Source organism: Haliaeetus leucocephalus, unplaced genomic scaffold (genome assembly GCF_000737465.1).
Source record: "Haliaeetus leucocephalus isolate CR32 unplaced genomic scaffold, Haliaeetus_leucocephalus-4.0 Scaffold238, whole genome shotgun sequence".
Taxonomy (NCBI): domain Eukaryota; kingdom Metazoa; phylum Chordata; class Aves; order Accipitriformes; family Accipitridae; genus Haliaeetus; species Haliaeetus leucocephalus.
The window spans coordinates 20,038-30,512 of NW_010972674.1; the positions used below are offsets into that span (position 1 = coordinate 20,038).

The 10,475-nt window shown below is 60.4% G+C and overlaps 1 protein-coding gene across 1 annotated transcript; it reads left to right on the top strand.

Annotated features, from left to right (window-relative positions):
- The first annotated feature begins 34 nt into the window (after positions 1-34).
- Positions 35-10,236, top strand: USP36 (ubiquitin specific peptidase 36). The gene is made up of 19 exons (XM_010568082.1): positions 35-296; positions 369-584; positions 1,382-1,492; positions 1,790-1,892; positions 2,534-2,601; positions 3,027-3,097; positions 3,513-3,595; positions 3,928-4,039; positions 4,340-4,480; positions 4,791-4,891; positions 5,198-5,339; positions 5,581-6,291; positions 6,958-7,085; positions 7,787-8,158; positions 8,424-8,590; positions 9,048-9,209; positions 9,497-9,612; positions 9,702-9,831; positions 9,918-10,236. The coding sequence occupies exons 1-18, from the start codon at positions 35-37 to the stop codon at positions 9,828-9,830; spliced, it is 3,195 nt and encodes a 1,064-aa protein (XP_010566384.1). The 3' UTR covers position 9,831; positions 9,918-10,236.
- The last annotated feature ends 239 nt before the right edge of the window (positions 10,237-10,475 follow it).

Genomic DNA, 10,475 nt, shown 5'->3' on the forward strand with positions numbered 1-10,475 from the left:
CCCCTCCCCGCAGCCGGGGCCGTCGGGCCCCACGATGCCGCAGATCGTGGAGAAGCTGAGGGAGGTGCTGAAGTCGGGGCGGCGGGAGGCGGGCGACGATGGGGAGCTGGGCCGGCTGCTGGCCGCCTCGGCCAAGAAGGTGCTGCTGCAGAAGATCGAGTTCGAGCCCGCCAGCCGCGGCTTCTCCGGCCAGCTGGAGCTGCTGCGGGGGAAGTACGTGCTGCTCAACCCCCGGGCCGGGACCGAGACCGCCAGCCGCCACAGCGGCCTCGAGGAGAGACAGCGCGGCAAGCAGGGTAGGTAGAGAGGACGAGGGGAGCCCTCCCCACGCTCCGCACCCCCACGGCTCACCGCCCCTCTCCCCGAAGGTGGCGACCATGCTGGCGTGGAGGATGGGATCCCCACGCCCCAGAAGGTGCTCTTCCCCGCGGAGCGCCTCTCCATGAAGTGGGAGCGGATCTACCGCGTCGGTGCCGGGCTGCACAACCTAGGGAACACCTGCTTCCTCAACTCCACAGTGCAGTGCCTGACCTACACGCCGCCGCTTGCCAACTACCTGCTCTCCAAGGAGCACAGCCGCACCTGTGAGTGGGGAGGTCCGGCTCGGTGGGCAGCAGGGCTGGGGCGGCCGCACCAGCGGGGAGGAGGAGCGCCTGGTTGTCCTGCTCCCAGCGCTACGCTCGGCACCTCTGCACATGACTCTGGCAAGGGGTGTGCGGGTGTCGGGATGCGCCTTCGCTGCTCCCTCCTGCCCGTTTCTCCATCGAGAGGCTGCTCCTGCCTACGGCTCGCTTTTCCTGGCCGTAGCGGCGTGCTCAAGCTCTGCGTCCTTGTGTCTGGGGAGGCTTTGTCTCTGCTGGGCATAGCCAGGACTAAGATGGGTCCAAATGCGGTCTTCTGGCTTCCGGGGGGCTGAGCTGGGGGTCCCAAACAGCCCCTGCCTGTGGGAACTGTGTGAGGGCAGGGCAGAAGGCTGCATACTGGCAGTAGGTGCTGTTTTGGCCTGTGGGTGCTGTTCCGAGCTGTGACCAAGGCAAGCAAGCACACAAGGCTCGCAGCCCTGTCCTTAGGGCTCCCGTAGGATCTGCCCCTCAGGGTCAACCTGTGGGCTCCTCCAGCGAGTACCTGTGACCTGGTTTCTATCCACGTGGATGCTGTCTCGTCTCAGGGGGGTTGCAGTGGCTGGGGCTGTGCCAACAGGGGTGGCGTGTGCTGGTCTCTGTGTACCTGGGATGCCCCAGAGCTGTACTGTAGCACAGAGCTCGTAGGGAAAACTGAGCGTGGCTGAACTGTGTTGGACCAGAAATCTCCTGTCCCCTGTGCTGCCTCCATCTCTCCTGGGTTTGTCCCCAACGTCCTGTCTTCTCCTCTCCTGCTCCAGGTCAACAAGGAGGCTTTTGCATGATGTGCATTATGCAGAACCACACCATCCAGGCTTTTGCCAACAGCGGCAATGCAATAAAGCCAGTGTCCTTCATCCGAGACCTCAAGAGTAAGGATGGCTGCCCTCCCCTCCCGTAGCCATGCAGGAGAGCGGTGACTCATGCAGGGGCAGAACCTTTGAGATCGGGGCAGATCTTGGCAGATGGCTCTTCTGAGATGACTCACTGAGCCTGCTGGGGGCTGGTGACTTCATGGGCTGCGTGGGGTTTCCCCCATGGCCGACATGAGTCTGACATCTGGTTTGGGTTGAGGGGGCTCAAACGCCAGAGTCCCTGCCCCAGGGGAGGGAGGGAGAGCATACATCTGTTGCTGCACGTGCTGGGGCTGATCCCTCCCTCTCCTGCAGAGATTGCCCAGCACATCCGCTTCGGGAGACAGGAGGATGCACATGAGTTCCTGCGTTACACCATTGATGCCATGCAGAAGGCCTGCTTGAATGGCTGTACCAAGTATGTGGGGCCTCTGATGGCCCATCGCTGCTCTTCTCTGCTGTCCCCTGTGCCCGTGGGAGGGGACTGTGGGGTGAATGTGTCCCCCAGGTCAGACTCATAGAGGGAGGTACTGGCTCCAGGGGCCTCAGGTAGATGACCCAACTCTCTGCCCCTCTGTGACACAGCTCTGGGCTGTTGTCTGCCTTCTCCCTTCTGATTACTCCGTCCCAGCATAGCTGTGGTCCTGCCCCCAAATCCTAAGACTGCTATGCATTTGGATCCTGTACCAATTGCTGAAGAATCCAGGCGTGCTTGTTAGTTCAGCCCGAGCCCTATGGCTGTGTGTGAGCGGCTTTTCCCTGGGCCCTCCATCCCAGGAAGCCTGTGTTGGCTCTGTCTGCAGTGCCCAGCTCTGAGCTCTGGCCAGGAGCTTCCACTCCTTCTAGAGTAACATATTCCTCAGAGCCTGGTGCCACCCCTTGAGCTCTGGCACTGGGAGAGCGGACTGGCAGAGGCTGTGACTTCCCTCTGCTCCTGGAGCTCTGCAGCCCATCAGCTGGCCAGAGCATTGTAGGGGAGCTGTCCTCAGGACACAGTGGTGGCCCGCAGGGGTGGCTGTTGCAGAGGGGTGGTGTGAGATCCCGTGCTGCTGTCTATAGGTTGGATCGCCAGACCCAGGCCACGACGCTGATTCACCAGATCTTTGGCGGTTACCTGCGGTCCCGTGGTGAGTGCTGGCTGCCAGGTCCTGGGCCTGTGATGCTCGGGGCCGCTGTTTTCCTCAAGAGCCTTGCAGTAAAAATCTTTTGGGAAAATTGCTAAGCATGTGTGAATTATCCAGAGCTGCAGTTAGTCAGTCTTGCAGTACCTGTGGGTCGTGACCCCTGTTGTGGCGATGGAAAAAACCTGTTGGTTGTGGGTCCCCAGCTCATTGCCACCAGCAAAGGAACTCGTGTTGCCAGCTATCTAGCAACACCTGCTGTCCCAGCACATAGTGGAATTGCCAGCCTTCCTCCTTGCCAGGCTGTGAATCCTGGTGCTCACATCCCAGAGCCCAAACCCGGAGAGGGGGAATACTGCAGCTGCCTGTGGCGGGGTGGTGGCGGGTGCAGGTGTTGTGCCAGGGTGTGGTCATTGCTCTTTCTTTTGCAGTGAAGTGCTCGGTGTGCAAGGGCGTCTCGGACACCTATGATCCTTACCTGGACCTGGCACTGGAGATTGGGGTACTGTGGCAGTGTCGGGGATGGGGAGGAGCTCTGCTGTCACAGGGGGTGTTCCTGCAACTGCACCATTACCGCTCTCAAGGCTCCTTAACCTGCCATTGTCAAGGCGCGGTGCAGGCAAGAGGGAAGCAGCTTCTGTTGTTGTGCTGCCTTCTCTGTCTGGCAGAGCAGTGCCCGTTGCCTGAGCCTGAGCCACAGCTCCTCCGTTGAGGGTCTGTGGTGTTGGGGGACAGTGCAGCTCTCCCTTGCAGCATGCTGGCCAGTGCCGAAGCTGGTGGCAGGCTCACGGGTTTGGTGTAGTCTGTGGCCCTTTACTCGTGTTCTCTGTTATCTCTTGGGGCCAGTGTCTCAGCAGGGAGCTGGGCTGTCGTGTGGACAGGCCACTTGTGCCCTGACCTCTCCTCTGTCCTTGCAGCAAGCCGCAAACATAGTGCGGGCACTGGAGCTGTTTGTGAAGCCAGACATGCTGGGGGGTGAGAACGCCTACATGTGTGCCAAGTGAGTGTGTGGGGCTGCAGGCGGGAAGGGGCCAGCAGGTGTGCTGGTGGGAAGCAGGTGGAAAGCCTGCTGCAATATGGGAGGGCTTCTCTATCTGCTCCACAGCTAAACCGTGAGGTACATGGCCATGGAAGCTTGTGGTGTAGCCTGCCATTCCTCAGCTCCCTCCTCTCCTGAGGAGGACCTGGGCCAGCAGACATGGCCACGAGCAGGCATCCTGGAGCAGTGTCTGGTGGCAGCAGGGTCATTTCTGTGGGGTTTGCCGCTTGGCCAGGGCTGGCAATCATCTGGGTGGTGGAGCAGCTTGAATAGCTTGAGCTCTTCCTGTGCAGATGCAAGAAGAAAGTGTCGGCCAGCAAACGCTTCACCATTCACCGAGTCTCCAATGTTCTCACGCTCTCACTGAAGCGCTTTGCTGACTTCGGTGGAGGCAAAATCACAAAGGTGAGTGCTTGGCAATCCAGAGCTGAGACTGTCTCCTGGCCCGAGGTCCTGCTGCCCAGAGCAGGGTGGGAGGTGGTCCTGTGCACAGTGCGAGCTCTGCTATAGTCCTGCAGCCCTTCCCCAGCTGTGCAGTGCAGTGGCAGTTTGGCTCATCTTGGCATCTTCCTCACTGTGACCTCTGCCTGGGGATGGTGTGTCCCTGTCCCTTGAGAGATAGGACTTGTAGGACAGCTGAGCTGCTCTTGCTCTAGCAAGAAAGCCGTCTGCTGTGCAGACTCCTGAGACATCCTCTCTCCACAGGACGTGGGGTACCCTGAGTTCTTGAACATCCGCCCTTACATGTCTCAGAACAACGGGGATCCTGTCATGTACGAACTCTATGCAGTGCTGGTGCACTCTGGCTACAGCTGCCACGCAGGGCATTATTACTGCTATGTGAAGGTGAGCCCAGGGTGCTCTCTTGGCACCCTTTCTGGTCTGGGGGCTGGTGGGTGCTTGTGGGTCCCTGTAGTGCGCAGAAAGGAGGGTGCTGAGCAGATGTGCGTGGTGTGGAGCACTGGATGGGGTGTACAGGCTGTGCTCTGCCACAGGAATCATGGAGGTCTGCTCTTGCAGAGTCCCATTGCCTGCACTGGGCTGCCTGTGGGTTTTGGGGAGAGGAGCTCTGCAGATGGGTGCTGTTCTTGCTGCTCTTCATGCCAGGAGGGTCCCTGGGCACAGCCCGACCCTGTTCTCTCTTCTTCTTCCGCAGGCCAGTAATGGGCAGTGGTATCAAATGAACGATGATGTGGTCCGCTGCAGCAATATCAAAGTGGTCCTCAACCAGCAGGCCTACGTGCTGTTCTACCTGAGGTGAGAGCGCACTGTGTCTCCCGGCCCCTCTGCCCCCTGCTCTTAGCATTTGGGACAGGGCTGGTAGCACGTGTCTGGGTGTGGGAGGGAGCTTGGCCCCAGTAGTCCCAATGCCTGTGCACATGCGCTGGCTCAGAGGAAGGTGGCAGGGAGAGGTCCAGCCTTTTGTCATGGTTTTGCTGTAGATCAAGAGCACCTTACCTCCTCGGACCTTCTGGCTCCTGTTTTTTGTGTTCATCTTTGACGAGAGTATTCCAGTCGCTCAAGCCCTCACAGTTAACATGTGCAATTCTCTGCCTTCACCAGAATCCCCAGCCCCAGGAAGAGCTCAGAGGGGACCATTGCCAGAGCTGCCTCCAGCCTGTCTGGCCGCACTTGCAGCATTGTCTCTGATCACGTCAAGAAAACTGTGAACTTCAGGTCCCTGTCTTCACCGCCAACGGGCCGGGTGAGTCCTGAAGGCTGCTCTCAGCCCATGCTCCCAGGAACTGGGAGCTGCTGCCCCTCTGTCTGCTCTGCGAGGGCAGGTAGGCTGCAGCTTTGCAGGGAGGCAGGCGCAAGGACAGTTTGCAGGAGGGATCCTGCTGAGCCAAGGGTTCCTGTGTAGGGATGGGGAGAGAACTATCACTCTGCGTCCTTGGCTCCTTGAATTCTCTCCTAGCTGAACTTCTCTCTTTCTCTTTGTCTAGAGACCAGACATGCTGCCGGGGAAGAAGCTGCTGGGGAAGAAGCTGCCAGAGCCAGAGGAGGTCGGAGTCCCTGTGGCCCGCAGCATGGTCGGGACGGGGCCGAAGCTGTCGAATGGAACCACTCCGCCGAAACTGTCTGCTGGGTTCCCATCACCCAAACTGCCTCTCAGAGCCACCCACTCAGTCACAGCACTGCCCAAGGAGGCAGCCCGGAAGCCCAAGAAGCCACTCTCCTTCCCGCAGCTGCCTCCCGTGCCCAGAGCAGGTCAGGGCTTCTGCAACACCAGCAATGCAAGTGGGGCCAAAGCGGGGCTGTCCCAGCAGAGCTCCTGGGAGAGCGAGCAGCCACCTACCTCATCCAAGCTGCTGCTGGAGCCCACCTCCAGTCAGGAGCCCGGGGGCAGTGAAGAGAACACCAGGACCCTGGAGAAGGACTCCTGTGGCAGCAGTGCTGACAGCCCAGTGCATGGCACACCGGGAAAGCTGGCCAAAGCGTCCCAGAAGGCCAAGAGCAAAACCAGCAGCTTCTGTACCTCTCAGGAAACGGACTGTGGCACGGACCTCCCTGCTGGCCCTGGCACCGAGCTGGCTGCCTCCAAAGACTCCAAGTTGGCAAAACCTAAATCCTCCCTGTTGGCCAACGCTGCTCTGGAGCCAGGCAGCACTGTGTCACCACCACCAGCCAAGAAGCTGGCACTCTCTGCCAAAAAGGTGAGTCTGAGCTTCTGCCCGGAGTCTTCGGTAGGCATCTTTGTGCCTTCTCAACTGGGGCTTGTGTCGGGGGCAAGTATAGAGCTAATGCTGGGTGTCTTGCTAAGCTGGAGGTGGGTGGGGAGAGCCCCTCAGCCCCAGGGCTGTAGCAGTTGCTCTGCTCCCGCTCTGGGTCAGGGTGTGGGCCCAGGCCGCTGCTGTTGTTTGCATCCCTGAGTGATGCAGGAGAAATGGCTCCTGCCTTCTTTCTCAGGAGGGAGGGGTGGCTGTGCCAGTCCCGGCGGCGGGGTGGTCTCCCCAGCATTCTCGGGGTAGCGTGTCCCCTGGGGCGAGTGGGAGCAGGTGATGCCGCAACTGGAGGGCTGCGGAGTTGCCTCCTTCCTGGGCAGTGGTGTGGGACCGGCCCTCTGGGTGCTGCTGGGCAGCCAGGGCTTGGGACAGTGCACTGGGGCTTCCGTTCTTTAAATTTCCTTCCTTCCTTTTTTCCTTTGTGCTTCTAACTAAAACCACTTATGATTCTTCTTCTACCACCCCTCACTTCCCTCCCCCTGTCTGTGTCTGTTCCCCTCCCCTTTCTCTGGGCTCCCCTTTTTATTTTCTCCTCTTGGCTCACGGAAACCTCTTTTCTTTAGACCACCAAGCTTTTATTTATGTCAATAACTGCAGGGCAGCACCCCGCGGAAGGCGAGCGGAAGTGACCGCCACACACAACCTCACCCACAGTTTGCTGACCGCACCTGCCCCACGAACACCACCCACTCTGAGTCCACTCCCCAGCCTTTCAGCAAGTCAAGGTAAGCAGTGCTGGTTGCTCCCAGGCTCCTGTGCAGCAGCAAGGCCAGTAGCAGCCTTGGAGTACTCCGTGAAGCAGCTGGCGTCACAGCTGGCTTGAGGAGCGATTTTTGGCAGCTGGTTCTCCTGGGCTGGCAGGGCTTGCTCTGGATCCTAGAAGCAAGGCAGTTTCTCTGACTGTTGGCACAGGGTGGGAGGGAGCTTTGCAAGCTCTGACCACTTGTTAGTGTCCTGTGGGATCAGGAGGCACTAGCCTGGTGTAGATCTTGCTCCAGGTCTCCCTTGTAACCTTCACCATTGGCATGTGCTGCACCAACACTCACTCTCTCCTAATCCCCCGTGGGACAGTGTGTGCCCTGCGCGTTGCTGGCACTGGGCAGGTGCAGCGTCACTGTGTGCGCTTGCAGCTGCTGCTCTGAGAGCAGGGTCCGATTCAGATTTCGTGGATGAGATTGTAGCAGTTGGGTGCTGTGCTCATGCACCTTGGAGTGGGGAAGAAGAGAGGAGCTCCCACTCCTGACCTGGCTTTCAGATCACGTCAGCCTCTTTTCCTGTCCTTCAGGCTGTCCTCATCTGCTCTCAAAATGCCAAATCCTGAAAAGCCTACCTTCAGCTTCATCCTCAGCTCAGCCCCTTGGCTCCCAGCCTTCCCCCTGACCAACGGTTCCACTGCCCACCCTTCACACTACCTTCCTTCATGCAGCAGGGAGAAGGGCACCCCTGGTTCCTCCAAAAAGAAGCAGCAAAAGCAGCATCGTGGAGCAGTCGGCAGCTCTCGTGCTCTAGCTGTGAAGGGCAAGGATGAAGTCTCCAACCCCCCCACGAAGGAGAAGAAACTCATTCAGGAGGGCTTGGCATCCCTCGTGGGGAAGGAGGCGGCAGGCAAGAGTCCCAGCAGTGGCCAGGAGGGGCTGGGCTCTTGGAACCTGGAGAGCCGGCCCAAGCCACAGGTGTCAGACCCCAGTGCTTCCCTGGACAAGGAATCCATCTACCTCTGCAAGAAGAAGAAAAAGAAGAAGAGGAGGAGAATGGAGGAGACAGAAGAGCACTGCCCTGGGATGCTGTCCTCGGACAGGTGAGGAGCTAGGGTCACGTGAGAGAACCTTGCACTGCCAGGAGTCAGGCTCCCTGGGCTGTGGTCAGGTGCCTCTTGTCTTTCTGCGGGTGGGATGAGCCTTGCCATGGAGCCAGCTGAAGTGCTGGCTTGCTGGGGGTCGTTTCTCCCCTCCCCGAGCACAGCACTGGGGTGTGGGTGTCCCTGTGTCGCACCGCCCTGCGGGGAGCTCAAGATTCCCCCTCTGGTCAGGCTAGAGCGGGCTGACCCCTGCTGTCTTCCCCAGCTCTAGGAGGGCTGAGACGGAGCCCTCGAGGAAAAAGCAGCGGTGGAGTGTGGAGGCTGGTGCTGGAGAGAGCGAGCACCGCAAGCGCAAGTGGAGGGAAAGCCTCAGCAGCCCAGCCTTGGAGCAGCCAGCTGCCAACAGTGTCTATGCCACAAATGGCACCCCAGGTATGACTGTGTGCCTCCACCCTGCCTGGTGCCTGGCAGGGAAGAGACGGCTGCTTGGCTCCCCATGAAGTCCCTCCGAGCACTGGTGTGCAGTCCCCGGTGTTTGCTGGTCCCCACAACTGCCTGGTGGTGCCCGTCTTCCTGACCCCTGTCCGTGGCTGACCTGCCCGCAGGCCCACGTGCCACTCATGCGGGAGAGCTGCCTGGTTGTACCCTGGATGAGGGTGTGCTCATCTTCAGATGTGTGGAGATGGACCCCTCAAGGGCTGAAGATTTACCCTCAGCTCCTCCCTGCCCAGGGCAGGCCCCAGTGTACCCAAACACCCAGCGTCCCAAACATCGGGATCTTGTTAATCCTGACAGTGTCTCCTGGGTTGAGACGTGCCCTGGAGATGGAGTGACACAGGAGCTCCCTCTGTTCCCTTCAGCTTGTCCTTACCCCTGCCTGTTTCCGCAGTGGCAGCGTCCAGCCAGGCTGGAGAAGAGTACAGGCATTGCCTGGCTCCCCTAAGCCCTGAGACCGGCCATGGGACTGGCATAGCACCTGGGAGCCAGAAGGAGTCCAACGTGGTGGAGGAGCTGCTTGGGAACTCCTTGGACAAGGCTTATGGCAAACAAGGTAATCTGTGCTCACCTGGGTGGGCAAACAGCCAGGCAGCTTGTCTTGAGCCCTGGATGCGGGCAGAGCCCTGTGTGCTCTGCCAGGGCCTGAGCTTCCCCCAGCACAGGCAGCTACAGAGGCTCCTGGAGCCAGGCAGATGCACCCAGCCAAGGGGCTGCTGCGGGCACCACAGAGCGGGGTGCTGGAGTGAGGGGCTCCAGCTGCTGGCCCAGGGTGGGGATCCGGTGCAGGTGGGTGCAGCGGAGCACAGCATGGTGCTCCCTGCTGATCACACTACTCCGCAGTCTTGACCTGGGAAGGCAAGATCTCAGCTGTCAGCCAGGATGCCATTCAAGACGCAGTGTGGGCCCGGAGCGAGACTGTCATCGATGAGTGGGACGAGGATTTTGACAGAGGGAAGGTGGGTGCTGGCTATGTCCCAGGCTGGGGTGGGTGGGAGGAGGCAGGGGACTCTGCTCTGACCCCAAGAGCCTTCCTGCCTCTGCACAGGTAAAGAAGATTAAACTGAAGCAGGAACGGAGGAGACGCTTCAATTCCTTCCAGGAGCTGCAGAGCAAGCGCAACTTCTGGTCGGTGACTCACCCTGCCAAGGTGGCTGGCCTGAGCCACCGGCTCTGAGGTGAGCGAGACCCAGGGAGGGCAGGGGGGTGGTAGGGAGGGGAGCCGCTGCCTAGCGGCATGCTAACACTGCTCCTTTCCTCCCAGGTTGCAATCTGTGTCCCCCAGCCGGCGAACGGAGCAGTCGGGTCAAGGACCAGTTGGGGAGTGCTGTCCTGGGAGCTGCTGGTGGACCCTGCTGCAGAGGGAAGGGGACACCAGTCCCGCATGTCTCCGGGGCCCCAGCCCTAGGGTCATGCTGTGCTTGGTGTCCCCTGCCTTCCCCTTCTCAGAGCTGCTGCCCCTGCAGGTCCCAGGGTCCTTGTGGGCCTGGGCTGTTTCCCTCTGCCCTCCAGCTGAGGAGGAGCCTGTCCAGCTCCAACCTGCCTTGTCCAGGCTCCTCTGTGCCTCTGCCTGGGGCTGGAACACCCCCCCTCTTCCACCCAGCCTGGAATTTAAGGGTGGGGGGGGGTGGGGGGACGGGGACGATGACTCCCGGAAAGTGCCTGTGGCCCATCCCTGCTGCTCCAGGTTCACATGCCACCCACCAGCCCCGTGGGGAGAGGGACGCTAGCCCACACTGCAGAGCCGGGACCACTAAGGCTGGCATCCCTCTCCCCTCTTGCCCTACTCCGTGGCCGGCTGGCCCCTCGCCCCCTCCTCCCC

Excerpts from the sequence above, each read along its gene's own strand:
- USP36 (XM_010568082.1), top strand. The coding sequence starts at position 35 with ATGCCGCAGATCGTGGAGAAGCTGAGGGAGGTGCTGAAGTCGGGGCGG. Across the intron at positions 4,040-4,339 it reads GTGGAGGCAAAATCACAAAG|GACGTGGGGTACCCTGAGTT; the intron begins GTGAGTGCTTGG and ends CTCTCTCCACAG. Across the intron at positions 8,159-8,423 it reads GGGATGCTGTCCTCGGACAG|CTCTAGGAGGGCTGAGACGG; the intron begins GTGAGGAGCTAG and ends TGTCTTCCCCAG.